A 21,152-nucleotide genomic window follows, 5' to 3' on the forward strand; every position below is an offset into this window, starting at 1 on the left:
TGAACCAGTATGAAATGGAACCTATGGAAATCTAGGATGCTGCAAAGAATTCATTCATCTTGAATTCATACGAAATAAGGCTGAAACTCCTGCTGGAGATATATGGGTGAAATCAAGGAAGCGAAGAACTCAAGAATCCCACAGAAAGGTAAAAAGTGCTTTGTAAAATTACGCTGGTTTTACACAGCTTTATGAAAAAATTTTGTTACCGTTGTTAAAATCATCACTCTAGGCAATGAAAAGAAACACTCTGTGAAAAAGGAGAATATGATTTATGCTTCCATACAAACACTGGCTCAAGCTGCAGGTCAAAAGAGGATAGCATCAATCCACAAACTCCAGAAAATACCTGATATGTCTTCTTATTGTGTTTATACAGAACTGCAAAACATACCTGAATTTCTGCAGTAATAGCAGCATTCAGTGCAGACTCTAAGCCTCCATCAGCCATCAAGCTGCCCACCAAGAGGTCAATCATAAATCTACGGCCCGGACTCACATTCATTTCATTTCCTGAAACTAAGAATGGAAGAAGCTATTTAGTGAACCAGAAATGCAAGCACAAAACAAATAGGTTTAAATCTTAGGACTAACCTGAACTGGGTAACAGTGCTGAGAGAGCCCTAGCCCGCTCTTCTGCTGTTGGCAGTAACACAGACCATCCACTCTGCAGCACAGCTTGAGCAGCTGATTGCACCGTATTAAGAACGCCAGCATTGCTTGCTAATGTTACCACTGTCTGTTTCAAGCTATTGAGCAGGATACCGCCCAAACCTAAGCCAAGGCATTCTGGATCCACCTGATGACTAATAGCAGCATGAAGCTGAAAAAAAGGACAAAAAAAGGCACATTTTAATCAAGAAGAGATGTGAACTTGGAGGCAGGGGGGAAGAGCAGGAAGTCAATCCTGGAGCAACTGGAGTCATTCAAGTTCAATGACCAAGATGCAAACTTTCATCTTTAAATTTGTAAAATTAAAGGGAAATCCTGGTTTGCCAAAAGACATACTGGATTTAAGCAAATAATGAAAGATTATGAACTACTCTGAACAACCTTTGCTACAGTATGCCAGGAAAAGTAGCACATCTTCAGCCACTATCAGATTCTGAAGAGGACATTCACTCTTAAAAATACTATTTAAAATTCTTAGAAATGCTCAAAAACTCCGAGTGTATGGGCTTACTGAGTGAGTATACAAGGCTTAAATAATTTGCATTTTATTTTTATAGTTCATTTTTAATGACATACTGTCACAAAGAAAAAAACAGCCACTAGCTGCCAAATTTCAGAGCAGAAAGTGATACTGTACTCATTACACTTTTTAAAATCAATAAAAATGTTTTAAAGCACATTAAGTCCACTATTTTCATCCAAACAATTTACTGAAACATTTAGCTCAACAACTGCTTAATGTGTAAGAAACTGAAGGTACCTGAAGCCTTAGAAGGTTTAATGTTGCCACAGCCATACACTCCTTTTCCTGAGGAGGGGGCCAGTCAGAGGAGCCATCCATTCCCTCTGTCACTTGTCTTAGTAGCAGATCTAGCTGCTCAAATGTCATGGGGCAAACATCCACCACAAAAGGCACCCGCAAGCCTATTGACCATTCTGAACACGATGACCAAGCAAAACTCTGTAAATGGAAACAATATACAAAGTTCAACAGTTGTTTCCCAAATATAAGGTGACACTGATTAGAGAGAGGAGTGTAAAGCTAACATCTGCCTTCAAACAGTAATAGAAGCTGCAGAAATAATACCGGCACATCTGTTGAAGACAACCCTCCGCTTGCATCCTTGTAAACATACATAAAACCCTACCAACCCCAGAAAAGAACTCATCATTTTCCAAAGTGCTGTTATGCCAGTCCAGATACCTCACTATCTTTGCTGCCTAAATGTTCTGCTTGACAGCTCTTCAATTGCTGTACCAGACAAAAAAAAAACCACAACACAACCCAGGTAAATAGTTATTTCTCAGGGATGAGTAACTTTCCCTCTGAGTATTCTTTTTTGCAGAGGAACTGCAAAAATTTGTTTTTTCCAAGCCTTCATTTATTCAGAGCAAGAAATAAGAATAAGAAAAGTCATGCAAGCACAGGAAGAAGGACTAGGATTAGTGTCTTTCACTGAGACTGTTCTATACAAAGACAAATTGTAATTCACAACTAGAAAACAAAAAACTTACCTGAGCAGGCCCACAAGCAATTCCAACAATATGCTTTGTGTCTAATCCTGGGAGAGCTGCAGGTTCTGGTTTGGTGATCCGCAAAGTATCAAAATGTTGACACTGATCATTGCTTCCCCAGCTATGCACTTCACTATCTTCAGTCAGTGCTAAACAATGGGTAGATCCAGCTGCCACATCTATCACTTTTTTTCCTAATAGGAAAGTCAAATATTGAAAATATAACTTACATTACAATTATTGAGAGAAAAATAGAAGAAGTTAAGGAAACCTGTGCTAATCGCAACCCCATTTAACTATGAACAATTTATGGATGTCAAGAGTCCCACCTTCACCTCAGTAGTGGATTGGTAGAAGAGTAGAGCAAAAGAAAAACTAAGGAAATATTTAAAGATTCTTAAGAGACAGCTTAAGTACAAAAATTTACAGGCTTAAAATAAAATATCTTCTATTTTGTATCCCTTCTACTCATACTTTATCAGGAAAGGTTTATTAAAAGACCTCTCCATCTATGAACAGAGACTGTAAAGTTATATTGTAGCCATAAGTTCAGAAGTTACTTTGAACTAGATCACTCATCATATATGACTAACAATTTTAAGACAGACAGAGCACTAAAAGAGGCTTCTTCCTCATCCTCCACTACAGAACTTCAGGTTTCTCACAAATTCAAGAAATAATCTTCAACTCTGTTACAAACTAATTAGAAGTACTGGCACAAACACACCTTTAACAACATTACTTGTTGCCTGTGATTTTCATTCATTCCATTCACATACCTTAATCTAAGCATCCATATATTACATATATTTATTTGCATGACAATGGAAAAATACCTGTTTTAAATAAGCATTTCTGAGAACCTACTAAAAGAAAAGCAGGAAGGATCAAGAGAACACAAGACAGGCAGCACTTAAAGTAGTCATAACATAGTATCTCTAAGTCTGCTAGAAATTATAAATGCTGGAGAGATGGGTAAATGTGCACTATTACCTTTTTCAATGCAACCAGCATAAAATATGACAGAGTACACACTACCATCACTCTTAGAGCTGAGATCATTAGTGCCCAGTAAAAAAATTCCAACAACAGCAAGAAAGAACTTTGGAGTATTTCCTGCTCTGGTCATTACCTTTCAAGCCTTCAAGCAGTTTGGGATATCGAACGTGCTCTTCCGTTCCATGCCCAAGTCTCTGATTGTCACCTTTTCCCCAGGTGTAGACCTGGCCATCTTTGGTTAAAGCAATAGAAAACTGACTCCCACAGCGTACTTTCACGATGTCCAGATCTTGAAGTTTTTCTATCAGCTTGGGCGTCTTGCAACCATCACTGCCTCCTCTTCCCAGTTTTCCGTAATCTCCATCACCCCAAGACCACACTTGGCCTTTAAATCAAGAGAAAGAAAACAAAAATCCTGCATTGCTTTTTCACGTAATGCAGTTATCTGTTTCAACAGGCAAGTTTTTAAAAATCTGAGATTCTGTAATAAGCACAATTTTCAAACTGTGATCTAAGAATAGCAGTTATGAATTAATCTCTAATTGTTCACAAAAATAAGAAGGAAGATTTGACAATTTTTCATGTTGATAAAACTAAACATGAAGTGTTCAGGTAACATACACTGAAAATTCATGTGTACAAGAAGTCCTTCTTAAAAACCTTATGAAGTATGGAATTTACTAAAAATCAAGCCTGTAGTATGGTGTTTAGTTAAAGACTACCTTCTTATAAATAAATAACACCTTGTAATAAAAGAACTTTCAAAATCTTCTTCCACATCAAATGGTCAAATTGTCTGCCAAACCTGTTTGAATTTTCATTTCCTGTCATTCAAACATTTCACAAAATGAAATTAATAACGCCGTTGTCTAGCATATTCTTTTAAATACACTACTAATTCTAAGCCCTGATGTAGGAACTTAGAAATAATCAAGTCATTCTGCATCTGCATTAAATAAAATTATGGTTCAAAAATGGTAAACCCATGCATATCCAAAAAAAAAAAAAAGTCTTGTTTTACATTCTGATGCGTTTATGTTCCCTATTTGCACAAGCTAGTCTCTAAGGTACTCTGATAAGACATGGAAGCATGCAAGGACACCAAGAGGGAAGAAAAAAAAAATAATTAAATCTGGGCTTCCATTTTCTGGATAAGCAAGTATTTTTAGCTTTTAAATACTGCACATCACCATAAGCAGCTATATTTTAGAAGAACAACTGGCTTCCAAGAACCATCTACTTTCTAAGGCATGACCTTGGGGCTTAACTTCACATTGTGAAATTCAGGTTTTGAGTCTGTCTCACCCCAGGCACCTTGCTCAGGGATGCTGGGAAGAAGAATTTCAATGCAGCCTTTCTTTGGCACTTCCCGTGGGTTAACACAGACAACTTTCCTATTCAAAATTCTGGGTGTTGTGACAACATGAGTTGCTTGTACTTACATAACAATGAATCAAATTTAGATGCGCATGTACATACATGTAATATTATGTGCATTTATTATACATTTACATGGGTATTTTAAATACACGTCAAACAGAAATATCTATTTGCATGTTTATTATTAATATATTGTGTATCTATGCATGGAAATATATCTGCATATATTATATGCAAAATGTATAAATGCATATACATATTACCCCAAAAGGAATTTCAACTTGAAATACTTAAAGAATTCAAGCCACCAGAAATAGGCACATCTGCAGTATAAATATCTTCAGAATGAAAGGAAGTAAAGGTAAGCTTACTTAAAGTGTTACGTGATATTTTGCTACTAACCATTTTCAGTAACTGCAAGAGTCTGAGCATCTCCACTCCCACAGGAAACATCAATAACTTTGAGTCCTTTTAGCCCCGTGACCAGCATTGGGATGGTCTGATCTTCACTGGAACCTTCAAAACAAAGTAGTTATGTGAGAAGCAGAACAAAAAAAAGAAGGCCTGGTAAGTTCTCTTGTTTAGGTTGTTTTGTGTTTGCTTTTGGGTGTTTTGTTGCGTGGGGGTTGGGGGCTGTTGGTTTGATTTTGTTTTGTCAGATTCGAGCATCATGACTAAGCTCCCATATGGTTTCTAAGGTATCCAATATGGATTTAACCCGTAAGACAGTCTTTGCTTTGCAAGGAAGGGAACAGAGAACAGCACAGGTTTTTCTTCTGCATCCAATTACTTATTTTCACATAACTCATAGAAACTTAGTGGTTTTGAGACAATTCCTCCCATAATTATGTTTCATTTCATGTGAAACCACACATTTTCAAATCAGCTTTAGGTAAGCTGGATAAAAGACTATTTGAGACAGGCACTAAACAACTCTTTGACAAAAAAATTACTTGAAGATGTCAAGTAACGTACCATGCCCAAGCCTGCCATAGTTTCCTCGTCCCCATGTATATAGCTCTCCTTCAGCAGTAATGGCTGCGCTGTAGGTGCTTCCACATGCAATATGAACAACATGTTTCCCAGCTTGCTTTCCAGATAAAGCAGATATCATTTTAGGTTCCTCCAGAGGTCTATTTAAAGAGAAGGCAACACATTTCACAAAAGGTAATCCAATGAGTAGATAATAAAAAGGTGTGAAATACTTGTTAGAAAACAATTGCTACAATTCTACCTGCAAACCCTATGACTATTCTTAGGTATCAAGATATAAATACAGCTGTAAGCCAAAAATTAAGTTCAGATTGTTCAACAACGTAGAAAACACCGAAGGTGTGTCTGACAACTATGATTTTACTTTCAACTAAATTAATGAAGTGTTTTTAAAAAAATATTTGTCTATTATAAAAAAAATATTTTTAATTACTGTACCTGAACAATTAATTTCATGACACTGCTAACCCTCGAGCAGTAACTTCCTTGCTTTATAGGGAATTCAGCACTGGGGGATGGCACTTAAAATCTCTACAATAGATTCATATACACCTACAAAATACCCCTGTAGAAGACTGCTCCTACACAACAGCAGGGTAGCAATGCGATTGTTTAACACGGGGGGAAAAAAAGGAATTATATATGCAACATGAATGCACAGGAAATTATGACCCCACTCCAACATTTGAGTCAATGTTTCCAAACCCCAAATAAAAGGCCTAATAACAGTGCATCCACTACCACACCCTCTATCTACAAGTATTTCAGAAGTAGCATTAATAAAGAACTGGGAATATTACAGGCAGAAAAAACACACAGGGAGAATGCAACTTCTGTTCAGTAACACAGACAAATATCAAATGCTGAATGTGCTTATTTACACAACCAAATAGTTTTTACTGTGAATCCAGAACACAACAAATAAATGTTATGATTATTTTTATTACATACACTGTATCCCCATGGCCTAGTCTTCCACCATCTCCACAACCCCAAGAGAAAACTTCACCATTTGCTGACAAAGCAAGATAGTGATGCCCATCTGAATGTGCTGCTATCTTCACAATATTTCTGGAAGCTAGACTCTGCACCAGCTGTGGTCCCTGTGAACACAAGCAATATGCTTACAAATACGGCTTATATTTTCCATCACTTGTCTACACACAGAAGAACTAGATAGTTTTCCTAAGGCTTCATCAAAACTGTGCACTCTAATGAAGTGAAGGTATAAAGAAAAAAGGTCAAATCCACTATTGAAGTCTGTCAAAAACAATGCTTTGAAGTATTTTTGTTCCCATCTCTATAAGGTCTTCAGTGTATATGAAAATGTTGTTTATCTTACAGGCAATCTTGGCAACAAGTGTTTCTGTTACAGTATAGTTTTGTTTGAGAAACTACACAGTTCGGGCACAGTGTTACATCACTGAAGTAAAATCCCTTTCATATCTGCCACATTCTAAAGTTGTTACCAAGGCCAGCATACCAGTGACAGTAATTATCATTGTATTCATAACCTCTAGCCTGATAGAAATTACAGTAACTAGATGCATTTCATCAAATCAACACGAGATCAAACTATTTTTGAAAGGTCAAAAACAACACAAAAGCTCGCAAAAATCAGCATGTTTCCATCTACCTTCCAAAGAAACTGTAAACAGCTGGAGAAGCAGACTTATACTATGAAATAATACAGAACAGAACATATTTTTAAAAGTCTTACCAGAGTATCACTGTTGTACGCTTGTGTATAAACTCTCCCGTTCCTAGATAATATTAGAAAACGTTTCTCTGCACAGGCAACCTGCACAACGCCAAGATTAGCAAGTCCTTCACACTGAATTGGACCACTCACATTAGCATAATACTTCCAACCTATTAAACCCCAAGCAATGACCTCTTGCAAAGATCCCTAGAAAATAAGAAATTCTGTAAGTACCGATTTTGAAATACACAACCATAAAATGCATAGAGCAGACATTTTTTTTAAATCTTTATACACCAAATATACTCAAATCTATGCCAGTCATTACTGCTAGTAGTCAGTAAAGCTTATCTATCAGAAGGTATCAAAAATAAGGACTCACATACAACATATTCAGTTTAATCTGGTACTGAATAAGCTGTAAAGATCTACAGTATGTTTTCAAGAGATTTTTCAAACTGGGAAATCTAACTTTTTCACTTCTTTCAATATGTCAGACCCCCAACATTTATAAAGTGTGGTCCTGAGCATTTACTCTGATAAACACAGGCAACAGCTCAAAATATGGCAGAACTAGTCATAGTGTTGTGATTAGAAAGAATAGTTCACAAACCATAGAATTGTACTCCAAGTCTGACTGAAAGAGCACTGATGCAGTAAAAGATACCCAAGTCAGTCAAATTTAGGCAACTCAAGGTTATCTTGTGAAAACCAAAAGGAAATTTGGAGAATCTTACGAGTTGTTTTCCTTCCAAACTGAAAATCAGTTACTTTTTTTTTTTGAAAAATATCTTACTAAATTTGACATTGGAAACAGTTACCTTATGAGACGTAGGAGAGCTACACTGTGGAGGCATACACGGGGTGGCTAGACGATCTAAATGGGCCATGATCACTACAGCTGTTTGTCTCAGATCAATTGCTAGTTCATTGTCCTGTGGTAAAGTCAGATACCTCAGGAAACTTTCATTTGGACTCAGAGGGTAAGTCAGGAGCTAGAAAAGAAAAAAAAGAGCAGTCAGAAAAACGTTCAAGGTATTTCTATGCCACTACACATAAAGATATACAATACATTTTAGACATGCTGAGTATCTGCACAAGTTTAAAGAGAAATCAAATCAACTCCGCACAACCTTTTTCTTACAGTAGAGAATTCCAAACACACATTGAGAAAATTTAATCAGACTGTGAAAATGGAAAGTTGCAAGTATAATAAAACCGATTTACTATGTTTTACCAACCTCAATTATATTCACTGTAAGTCATAGTTCAATTACTTTCAATCACAACTAAATAAAAATAATCCAAATACAAAGAAAAAAGTTAACCAACCACATCTCTAACTTAATTATCACAAAAGCATTAACTCTGAAACACAATGCTTACCTCTAGCCATATTATGACATTCCTCCTCCTACCTCAAGAAACTCAAACATACACATGAAAAACAAACAACAGTGGTGTGTATATGTATGTATGTATCATATATATGATATGTATCTTACATGGAAAACACCACCACCAATCTTGTGTGGATAATTTTACCATTATTTTAGCCAGCCAAATGAAATTTGATACCAACATAATGCCCCTTTCAAATAATTCAAGCGTAAATACCTGAATCTCGTCCTCAGTATTGGGCATGTCTTTATTACATATTATACTCTGAAATCGCTGTAGCAAAGGTAGAAGGGGTGCACTTGTCCCCTGTGCAGATCTCTCATTATCTGTTTCCCTTGTTCCATTATCCCAAAGTTGAAGCAACAACATGACTGCAGACAACATTTGGCTGAAAGATGAAATTTACATGTTCTATTAATAAGCATTCTAAAAACATTATTTTAGGTTATCCGTACAATTCACTTTCTACATTTTGAAGTTGAGTGAGATCAGATGTCACAGCTTTCCCTTTTAAACAGATTATCAAAATATCAAAAACATATTTTTCAATCTAACCAACATAAGATTTTGATCGCTGCTGTATTATAGAAAAGGTTTATATGCTTTGAAACACAATTATTATGTTAAACCCAAAGCCATGTAAACTGAAGACAGCCACTGCTCACTATGTCAACAGACAGTAATGGTTATAAAACCAGACTGCTCATGCTTCTTACCTTAGTGTACCCCTCTGCACTGCCAATTCAAGCAATATGGCAAGTGCCAAGTGCTGATCTTGTAACGGAATGTTTCCTGGCCCTTTGGTACTAGGAGCTCCATGCACATCCCTATTTAAAAGTCAAACAATATACATTAACTAAGTAGCCATTAAAAACAATATACATTTGCTTACCAGAAAGGATCTACAACACACCAAGAACGACTAAACATACACAAAACCAGAAAATTAGTGATGAAAGCAGCCAAGAAAAGCTGACACCTCCCACAAAAGATTAAATTTTAGAGTGGCAGCTAGGCTTCAACATTGCCCCAAGATTCACTATCTACTCTATAGCACTATTAAACATGCTAAGAACACGAAAAACATTTTTCACAGGTGAAAATCAAATATTCTTTATGATATTCACTATAAGAATGTAGTTCCAGTATTCAAAAGAATTTACGTTAAATACTGTAAAAGGGTAACTTCAAACCTCCTTAAATCACAGGGGAAAGCAGGTAAGTGCTCCAGGTCCAATATGAGCGTATTTTCCCTCATATACAAAATCTGCATTATTTTATTACACTATGAAGGCACAATTAAGTGTACACATATACTGTATTACCAAATCACTCTTTATGTGGGTACAGTTTACATTAGTGAAACGCTGTTTTTCAGGTACATCTACAGTGATTCAGAATACTCAAATTCAGATTTTTCTTAAACAGTTAAAAGTAATTAAATCATATTTAAAGACCATCACTTCAACAGTTCTTTTATTTTTTTGCTTGCTTCCATAACATTAGAAGAGGAAAGCAACATTTTTAATGTTCCATAAACTAATATGTTTATACCATCAGCTGCTAAGAGATGCAAGTTTGCCATTTAACATCTACTTTCGCAATGCTTGAAAAAAGAAACTTACCCAGTCACAACAGACCTTAGGAATTTAGTAGCTCTTTCCACCACTTCCAGCCATACAGAAGATACAGTCCCTTCATCAAAAAGGGATGCCTCTGGTAGAGCTCGTAGTGCATCAAGTGACTCCTGTAACAATTCACTGCACAGGTCTGCATCTTCACCTAAGGAACACAGTAATACTAGTTACACTTCCATCTTTAGCGAAGTTATACAGATTTTTGTATACAATGTTCTACAGAGATTTTTTTTAACCTCAAGCTTACAAGTTACTTCATAATAATACGTACAAACTTCCCAGTTTTCAAATGACCATTTTTACTGCAAGACTTCTGAAGCACTATCTGCTTTACAAAAAAAACAAACATTCAGAAAGGTGACAACTCATCCCACTATGCATCCACTGAGGAAATCAGAGGAAGAACTAGGACTGGCTAGACAAAGAGTAAGCTGAACAGCTGCCATCTGAACAAACAGCACAGACTGAGATAAACAGGTAGGTCCAAGTGACACAGCTGACCAATCTGCCAACCTCTGCAATTTGACAATTGCTGACAAGTACACAAACTAAATACAAGTTTCACACTATTGCTCTAATGTCCTTTTCTAAGCTGCTACTATTCGTGTTGCAGTACAGTGGATCAACCCCGTCTGAAGATTAAATCCAACTTTTCTGAAACCTGGCATTAAAAAGATGTTCTCTTCATGAAATCTCAATTTGCCTTCCTAAGGATAAAAGTGCCCCAGCACAACACAGTATTGGTACTGGCTCCGATGTCTTCGATCATCCACACTATCGTTGGGCATAATACCAGATGAACATAAAACACAATTATGCAAATCCAACAGTTATAAATGTATAGTTCTATGCAAATATGTAATATACACACGTTTTAACGAATCATCTGCCCTATAATAAAAAAATATATGAAGTATGCTACAGAGGAGACCCACCTGACCTCCAGGCTCTACGAAGGAACGCAAACGCAAATGAAAGTGCTGCTCGGGATCCAACTCGTGCGAGTCCTTCTACACCTTTTCCCACAGGTCTTGAGCTAAATAACATTATATATGCATTGTCTTGATATAATTTACTAGTATAAATATATATTACAATATAATTATTTGTATAACTTTATGTCCTACGATTTTATAATTTAGCTATATGCATGCATATTACACAATTTTTATTGGCAAAGAATTGTAATTGCCTTTTAAGAATGAAGGTTACCAACATCAAAATGTCAACAACCAAAATACAATTTAAGTTGCTCCAAAAAACGACTGATTGAATTCCCAGTATCAAAAAGCTTCACAGAGAAAAAGACTGGCATAATTGACTGCCATCAGAAAGATGCCTGTAGTTACTAAGAGTGAAATTATAATGGTGTATTCAAAATACACAGATGCAGTGTACTTCATGTACTCATTATTCACTCAGGAAGTTTATACTTCTTGTTAATTTGGACTGCATAAACTATGTTTATAGGCTTTTTAAATGAATCTTCAATTACTGATAATTAATTCCATCAATTTTGTCATTTCTCATCTCTCTATTCAAGTGTCAATGTTAGAAATCTCTCTGCAGCTTTGGTATTGGTGTACATAAGGAATACATATAGCTTGAACTTTTGTTAATACCCACTGCACTTGCATACATTTCTGTTTGCATTAAAAAAGTTAACAATCACATTAATTAAAGTAAGCTTTCCTTTGTACTTAACAACAGGAGATTCTCTACTGCTTCCTCTCAGAAAGACACCAACAATTTTATGTTCGTTTTAACCTCACATCAAAAGAAAGTGAACTACTTGTGATTTTTTCAAGACAGAAAAAATTTTAACCGGCATTTTTAGATATATGATACATTAAATATACCAGTGCTTTTTAATCAGAATTGAAAAAAAATTCAGAGAACAGACTATTCAGACAAAGGTATCATTGTAAGAACTCCAATCCCATAATAACTAGTCATGGTATCTACTAAACACCTCCTTTAATTTTTGAAGCTAGAGACAATCTAACATAAAAACTTCCCTGGCTCAATAGCTTGTTCTGTCAGACAGCAACCCTCTTCAACTATTGAACAACTTCTTTATCTCCTTAGCTGACAGATTATTTTTTTTCTGGTTTTAGGTCAATAAGCTATCTAGACAGGGAAAGTAATCAGACAATTTCTTATTCAGTTAGTTCACTTGAATGTTCAATTACAACATTTCTCACCCAAGCTACAGAAAACTATGTTCAAATTATATGTATTTGTATTTTTAAACTTGTAATGTACCTTAACCGACCAAATATTGACAAAAGATATACTAATGTAACCTCCACCAGCATCATTTCTGAAATAGGCTCCTCCATACTTTCTAGCTGAGTAGAACAAAAGGAATACCTCAATAAAAGTATACTTACAGCTCAAAGAATAACATTTACAGCAGTGCATTACAATAAAAACTCACCAGTAAGAACAGAGACACTATAAGCAAGCATCAGCCAAGGAGGAAAACTACATAGCAGATAACACCATGTAAAACCATCTTAAGAAATAAGAAGAGCTTCTTTAGTGCTAATGTGTATGAGGAGGAAGAGACCCCATTAAGCTCTCACACACAGGTTGATTATGACTTTTCTAATGTATTAACTTACTCATGCGCGTGTCATTACCTTTTCTTATCCACAGCAGGCAGAGGAATACTACTGCTTTTCCACTTCACTTTGACATTCTCCTGAAGAACTGTTCTGTTCAATGCAATGAAATATCGTTCCAGGATAACTAGCCTCTGCTTTAGCCTCATAGCTGAAAGAGCTGTTGTAGCAGTTTGTGTAGTCAGAGTTTGCTGTTCCTTCACTAGTACCTGAAGGCATTCCTTCAATTCATTCACATCTGAGAATCAGACAAAGGTATCATTGTATGGGTGTTCATCTTTGCTATATACAGTATCAAGTAAAATCAAGGCAAACTGGAAACTGTCAACCAACCAGAAGCCTGAACCTCAAAACCCAGGGAAACTCCCCATTTCCTTACCTAATTTGCACATTTCTCATCCACAGTATTACGTAATCACAATCATACTTTGCAGGTGTTTAGAAAAAGGTTATAATCAAAACTGGGTTTGTGTGAACACATCTGAACCTTCGTATTTCATGTGTGAAATTAAACCATCATAGGAAATATTCACACATTTTAACATAAAGTTAGATAGCAAATTCTTATCATCTGACCTCAGAGTCACAGTTTTCTTAAGCGCCTGCAACAACCTTGCAAGTCCTCACAAGACTATGCTTTCATTTTGCACTAATGCACATTATCTTAAGTTTCTCAGAAGTTATAAAATTACTCTCAGAAGCTCCAGGAACACTGCCAAGAGCAGCTAAGCTTCTGAAACAAATAACATCAGAAATTTAAGATGCTTGCAAGTACTATCAGCAAATAGAAGATCTGACTTCTGTACCAACAACTAAAGAATTAATTCTTCACTAACCAGAAAAAGCAGTCAACACAGCCCAAAGTCCTAGTAATCTACTAACAGATGGTAACAAGTACAGTTTAAAAAAAAAATACAAAAAAACCCAACACACTCAACCATTTTAAAATAAAAATTTGGAAACTGCATTTTTACATTCTCTGTAGCTTTAATTCCTAGGACAAACAGCAAAGCAGTGCATTCTTAGAAGGGTTCTTTTCTGTCCCTTTATTAACAGTCCAATCACTCAGCCACCCCAGCCTGCTTTGCACTGCATTATTGTACTCGTCCCTAAGCCAACCACATTTGTTGCCTGGCTGCTTTGCAGAAGTACCTTTGTTTTAACTGATGCTGGACTAAGGGGTACGAAAAAAAGCCTATGTCTGCATGTATGTAATAGTGTTCATGAGAAGATGAACACAACCTAAAAAAACCCGAAACCAAACAACCCCAGAAAACCAATACTTTATTGCAACAGCTGCCTCCAAGCTATAGAAATGTAAACACATTTACAATAGTCTCTAGAGTTGAAAATTGTATCTAATGAGGCACAACCTTTTTTTTTTTTTTTTGCGCAACTGTAAATATATGAAGTATTTCAAAGTTTTGTCCTCACTGCAACGCATCTTTAAGCGCCCAGGAGAGAATTCAAGGGGGCCTTCTCTGCCACCAGATCACATTGCACAGTCACTTACAGTTTGTCGTCAGCCTTCATCCCAGCCTGTTTTCAACATTGCTACTCACATTTCACCATTTCATAATGTGTTAAGATTCCTTTCCCTAAGGCAATTTACATCTTTCCACCTGACTATGAGGAACAACTTATTTTTTCAACAAGTAAGAATAGATTAAAAAGTGTTCCTTGCAGTCTAGACCTTAAAAAAAAAAAAAAAAAAAGACAAAAGCAATAGCAGTTAAACAAATTCATACCTTGACTCAAACAACACGAAATGTAACAAAACCACAAGAAGTATGACAAAAAATCCAGACTGTCCTTAACATTAGCCCTACAAAGAACTCTATAGCCACTTACATAAACAATGGCCAGGTTACATACATACAGCTACTCCAGATCACAATGTAAAGTAACACATGAATAAAACAGATGCCTGAAAGGCAGGTTTGATTGGTTTGGTTTGGCTTTATTATTATGACCATATAGAAGTTTACTTGGAAGGTTTAATGGATGACTATCAATACCCAGTCTGAAGCTCCAGTCTACCTCCAGGTTGATCCAACTAAAATTTTGTTTCATTAAAAACCGCAATTTTGAGGAAAAAAAAATCTCAGATGCAAAATGTTAGCATTACTTAGAACACTAAACTAAAAACTTCCACCAAATATAAACTGTTTGTTCTGAGGCTGCTGCTGTTATTTTAGGTGTGCCTTAACCTTTATTTTGTAGGCAGAAATACAAAAAACCATATTGCTGCAAGCACATGGCTTCTGTGCTTCAGAGTATCATAACAGAACGTGGTCAATACTGACATGCCAGTTCCATGATCCATGTAAACAAACCATCAGAAGACACAAAAATCAGGGTTTTTCTTCCCTGCCTGAACACTAAAGCCCTAATCAACCTCTAAATACCACCAAGATATTATTTTTACAATGAAGTAAAAAATGACCATAGTCTCCACTTCACAAAGAGGCTTTTCTTAACATTGTTCTTTTTGGCAGCCGATTTCATTCTGCAGATTCATTCCCCACATTATTGTCTCATATATCTACAGGAAAAGTAAAGTAACAGTCAGCGAAGAAAACCCAAGGCACTCTAATTAATGCATATGTTTGGGTAAGAGAAAGTCTCTGGTGCTACAGAAATCAAGTACTAGGTGCCAGACTCAGCAGAGTCTGTAACAGCTACAGCATTCACCGTTCCTTCCCTGGGGGGAGTTATCTAAATGTGGACACCCTCTAAAATTATTTCTGAGAGTTGGAGAATTAGATGAAGCAGCCCCCTCATTTCAAAATAACATGCTTATTAAACATATGTCATTGGGACTACTGGAAAGAAACCCTTAGGACAGGCAGAAGCTACCTACAATCTTCCAGCAATCACTTTATGAGGAACTTTCCCCAAAAGTCTACAGCTGCACATCTTTCAAACCACTTTCAACCAACTACAGTACTGTCATTATCAGCATCCCAGCCATTCTGATGCAATATGTGACAAACTACTGTATGAACTCTGAATGCATAGAAAACAGAATCCTATGGAAGCACATACAATGAACGCACATCAAGCACCAGTTTTAAAGCTGGCCATTGTATAAACACACAATACTGTGTCTCTGCAGAAAAAAAAAAAGTTTCATAGCAGCACCTATACAATTAATTCCTAATGGGTCAGCAATACGAGGGGTAACCTGCAAGACACTCAACATCCTATGCAATGATCTGATAGGACAACTGGCTCATTTGAGAAAAAAAGTTAACATTACTGTTGGTTTTAAATGCCTCAAAGGTTCAATTCTGTTTTAATAGTTCACAGACTATGCAATGTTTCAGAAAACAAAACCTCACAATAGCACTTTCTAAAGTAAGAGACTGTAAGAGCAAGTTACTTTGCTTTCCCGTCAATGAAGTCAACATCAACAAAAAAAGTCAAATTTAAACAACACAAGGCTAGAAGAGGAATCAATTAAAATCTTGTCTTCACTTGTTAGGAAGAAAAGGGATCTGGAAAGAAAAAATCTGGAAAGAATTTAATTTTCAAGTGATTAGCCCTAAAAATCACGAAGTCTTATATTCAGAAACTAGTAATATGAAGAACTTTTAAGTTACAATACACTGTTTTCAAATACTTAAACACTGTATGGAAAAGTATTTTTTTCTAATCAAAAACATGATTTAGTCTCACCAAGATTCAAACCATATAAAAATAACCTGTATGAAGCATAACCTTGTTTTCTGGATTTAGCTGTAATAAAATTATTTTCTTTCCCCCTTCTCACCTTGCCTTCACAGTCTCAAGTGGCTACAATTTTAGAAAGGCTTTCTAAGGAAATTAAATAATTCCACTCTTAAATATTTTATCCATTTATACATTTATTTAGTATTTCCAGAATGCAAAATAAAAGTTCTCATGCAAAATGCAATAAAGGCTGGAACAGTTTAAAGCGGTCTTGTAACTCAGACATCTCAAAAACGAGCCAAGGACTGTCCTATTTTATTAAAAGCAACACTATTTTTAAGTGAGATGTATCTATACGCTTCCTCACTTTAAATCTTCTCTTATACTGTAAGTAAATTTATCTTTAAAAAAAATTCAGTTCAACTTCAGAAAGATTTAAATATATCTGGAATCAACCCAATGAAATTGATTTCAATAAAACCTCAAGTCTGAACACCACTTATTACCAATGAACTACATAGTCTGATGAGAGAATAGCTTATTAATAGTAACGATTCAAATTTCATCTGAAAAGGTTGCAGGGAACACTTTAAACAAAACTGTTCATATGCCACTACATCAGTCCTTGATGCTAACCACCCGTTGCAATGCTTTGCTTTGTCTGTTATTTTATGAAGGGTGGAGACACACTATTTACTAATCCATACCTACAATATCAAAGTTGAAGTCATACCATACAAGTTTAAATCCTCAAACTACCATTAGCAGAATACTTGTTAACTGACAACTATAGTAAGGTATGATTCTGGCTGTGGTGGAGATAGGTAAGGGGCTTACCATCTTCTGTTAAAATTTATCACATCCCTCCCTCCCCTCAACAACTAACATAACTATGTATCTTCACTTCTTCATTCCTCCTGCCAGAAGTTCTCTGCATTAGAAGGAACAATAGCATTTGTGTTTAACCCCAACAATCAGAACTGAGAAGTTCCATGTTATTTAGGTATGCCAACAAAACCGGGGTGGGGGGCAAACCAAGCAACTGAAGACAGTAGCTTCTTTAACCATTTCAGCCACAGCCAGAACACTAACTTGACATGAGCCTTAAGACAGGTAGCCAAAGGCATGTTTGCACCTGTTTTAGCAGCTAAAATAAATCATTTAACATATTAAATGGTTTCTTAATGCTTATTTTATTAGCTCTTGTATGGAACACCATGGGCTTGTAACTGGCATATTAAGGACCTTAAAAATGCCAATATCAAACAGAAAAGCTTCAAAGACTTTGGTTGAGTCACAAGCTTCAGTAAAGGCAAATATAGATGCTACGGTGTGGAGAGATTTCAGACCTAAAAAAATCAAAACACATTTCAAAGAGAATCTGGCAAGAATCTACTGTTATAATGAGCACACATTCCTGTAAGCAGCAGAACTAACGTGCTCTAATTTCCTAGAGATTTTTATATTTTGTCTCCTCCTTCCCCTTCCACTACACAGTATTTTCACTGGACAAAGAGCAGACAGAAGATGCACTTGGCTTGGCTTAACAGACCTCTAATGATGCCTATAAGCCATCACCACAGAATGAGTGGATGCAACATCTAAAAGGGAAAAACAAAAATGCAATCACAGACACATCATTTCCTTAAAAAAAACAAAGCTAAATATGTTCCCCAAATTATTTTATACTAACAAAGAATATAATTTCTACAGGGCATTTAGCTTCCTTCTGTCTGCTTCTGTATTCAGAAACTGACCATCAGCAGACCTCACCTCATTAGTATTCAGTAGGAGAAATAATGAATGGTTGCATGCACATTCAGAATGCATCTCGTTATGTGGCCGGGTGCTTAATTTTCAAAAGTTTTATATTCTGAGAAAAACTTGTTTAAATTGATGCTCAAATAGTCGTGCACATAACAGAATAGCAAGAACTAAGACTTGTGTGTGTAAAAATATACACACACACATGCACATACCCCTTAAGAACATAAACAGCAACCACATAAGATACTTAGAGCTGGACAACAGCTTTCAAGTTGGAGGGGGGGGGTAGGGGGGTGAGGGATGTGTGTGTGGAAAGGAGACAAGTTAAAATCTCCTCCAAGAAGTAAAAAAGTAAAAGAAAAAAAAGATGGAGTTCTAAGAAATGTAAAACAGGAGGTCAGATTTCAACCTCTGACCAAACCATTCTTTTATCAGCATTTCTAAATGTAAATTTGAAAGCATTCATCAAGAAATTTTATTAAAGTAGAAAATGTCACTATAAAGGAGCTTAAAAAAGTTTCTCGAATGCCATGACTGCTTTTAACTACTTTTGTACCCAGTACAAATTTAATTTTAATCATGTAACTAAGAGCCCTTACAGGATGAAAGTTCTGCCTGTCTCCTCTCTCACAAAGCAAACACAGGAAGATTTGACTGCTGTTGGTAGCAACACATTCTCAACAGTATCTCACTGAACTCACATGGGTAATTTTAACCTGCCCCCTTCAGTATAGCCTCCAAAGCATTTCTTGGTGCAATCAGCCACACTAACAACATTGGAAAAATAAGATGCAGCACCGTCTGTAAACAAGCCCTCGTTCATACATGAGGAAACCGCAGACGTGCTACATCATGACACTGATTTACCAGCATAATAGATTAAGATTAATTCATAATATAAACCAGATCTGACTACACACAAAAATCATATTCCCACTTCAGCTGTGTATTGTTTATTCATTTAAGGATGTTTGCATTAAGATTATTTACTTAGTTGCCCTACATAGGAAACAGAACACTAACATTCCTCCTGAAACTTACAAGCATAAAGTAGCATTTTCTATTCAGACAGCAATGAAGGTGAATGTAAACTAACCTTGTCTACCAGTATGAAATATCTAGTTATCTCAAACACACAAAATGAGATCAGATTACAGTGAATTTGAATCATATCTCTCTAAAAGTTAAGGGGATTTTTATACACATAGTTGTTGCACCAGTTGGGGTGTTTATTTTCTTCAAGAAATAAAAACTACCTTACCTCAAGTGGTATTAATAAATATATATTTATTAAAACCATACCCACAAAGGGAGCTGGCTCTACAATGTTAAGCCTTGAGAAAGATTTAGCCAGTGTTTTTTCCCTAAGACAAAAAACAAGAACTAAAAACAAAACCAAAACACAACAACAAAAAAAGAAACAGGATTCATCTTAAGGGAAAACTGCACTTTCAGATGGAAGTTGAAAATGCTCAAATCTTTCACGCTTTATAGCTATGAAGATACAGTGTATCAGAGACGTTTCTAAACACCCAATATTAACATACATTAAATGCTAGGGGTTAGAACTCTCAACACTGGTAGACACACATATGGAATGCATCCAGGAGCACAAATGAATAGCTGATACACGCTTAGGAGCAACAAGTCCCACAGAAACCTGTATAAATTCCTCTGTTGTTCCATACATGCACAAATAGTATCAAAATGGAGACAACTGTTTAGTTCATTAGGTCTGTTGGTACTACTTAAGCAACAATGACAGCCAACTGCAAAAGTATGAAGGCAATTAAGTAAGGGAACAATGAAATGGTAGATGTACACTGATGAGCAAGGGAAACAAAATCCCAGGTTTCCCTGTTCAAAGGTCTCCAAAGGACCTTTTACTCAGGAATGAGATCTTGGCACTACAGCAGGATAGATCCAAGAAATTGGTCCACTGTAAATAGCAGCTGGAAAAACAGGGCATCGAGACAGAACGAAAACCAGAGATCATTATATCACTTCACAAAACCCACAGCTGAAGTGGTATATACAGTTCCCAACCCATCTTCCACAGCATAAAACAGGGGGAGAGTGGTGGGTAGGAACAAGAGAGGAAAGAGCTAAATGTTTAGTACACCTTCTGTACACAAAGAGATTTTATCATGAGATAAAATCCTCAGTGAGGAAAAAGTACAACCGGGGATGATTATGACAGAATCCTTAAAACACAAAAAACACACCCCACCAGCGCTGGGGAAGATAGGTAAGGAACAACCACTCACTGGTTCTTCCAAATGTAAGGACAACAGGGCATTAGGTGAAACCAACAGATGCCAACATCAAGTCAAGGACTAGGAGGAGATAATATTCATGTGATCAACAGTTGAATTACAAAGCTCCTTGCTACATGTAACTGTGGATGCTAAAAGTTCAGAATGTTCAAAAGGGACAAATAGAAAAAAAAAATCAACGCTAAAGATCTTAAAGCCTACCAACTTATGCCATGCACACTCATGCTCCAGCAAAACAAAATGCGGAGGAATCCAAACACACCTTCTCATTCCTCCATACCACCACCTCCGGCTCAAAGTCTATAGGCTACAGATAATGTATAAATATAAGACCTAATCACTCACTTGGCTACTGCTATTTATGCTGTTGCTGTCAGGACACTGGACTAGACTGCCCTTTGGTTTGACTCAATACAGCCAATCTAAAGCATATCACAACCAAGAAAAAGCAGCCCAAAAAAACCTAAACACTGCTCTATTTTCTGTAGGTTTTGAACAACTACTTCCT

The 21,152-nt window shown here is 36.3% G+C and overlaps 1 protein-coding gene across 3 annotated transcripts in view; it reads right to left on the reverse strand.

The window, feature by feature from the left end:
• The window catches only part of HERC2 (HECT and RLD domain containing E3 ubiquitin protein ligase 2), a 113,443-nt gene that overhangs the window by 69,793 nt on the left and 22,498 nt on the right, over nucleotides 1-21,152 (reverse strand). For 2 of the 3 annotated variants that reach the window (XM_055701451.1, XM_055701449.1), the window contains exons 5-19: nucleotides 12,945-13,164; nucleotides 11,235-11,335; nucleotides 10,288-10,444; nucleotides 9,379-9,489; nucleotides 8,879-9,050; nucleotides 8,083-8,256; nucleotides 7,280-7,468; nucleotides 6,511-6,662; nucleotides 5,542-5,699; nucleotides 4,969-5,082; nucleotides 3,320-3,571; nucleotides 2,188-2,381; nucleotides 1,433-1,633; nucleotides 595-823; nucleotides 395-519 (exon numbers count right to left, since the gene is read on the reverse strand). In XM_055701451.1, coding sequence (XP_055557426.1) covers nucleotides 395-519; nucleotides 595-823; nucleotides 1,433-1,633; nucleotides 2,188-2,381; nucleotides 3,320-3,571; nucleotides 4,969-5,082; nucleotides 5,542-5,699; nucleotides 6,511-6,662; nucleotides 7,280-7,468; nucleotides 8,083-8,256; nucleotides 8,879-9,050; nucleotides 9,379-9,489; nucleotides 10,288-10,444; nucleotides 11,235-11,335; nucleotides 12,945-13,164 — 2,549 coding nt within the window. The remainder of the gene's footprint in view (nucleotides 1-394; nucleotides 520-594; nucleotides 824-1,432; nucleotides 1,634-2,187; nucleotides 2,382-3,319; nucleotides 3,572-4,968; nucleotides 5,083-5,541; nucleotides 5,700-6,510; nucleotides 6,663-7,279; nucleotides 7,469-8,082; nucleotides 8,257-8,878; nucleotides 9,051-9,378; nucleotides 9,490-10,287; nucleotides 10,445-11,234; nucleotides 11,336-12,944; nucleotides 13,165-21,152) is intronic. The other variant, XM_055701450.1, reaches the window with a different exon arrangement.

Source organism: Falco cherrug, chromosome 2 (assembly GCF_023634085.1).
Source record: "Falco cherrug isolate bFalChe1 chromosome 2, bFalChe1.pri, whole genome shotgun sequence".
NCBI classification, from domain to species: domain Eukaryota; kingdom Metazoa; phylum Chordata; class Aves; order Falconiformes; family Falconidae; genus Falco; species Falco cherrug.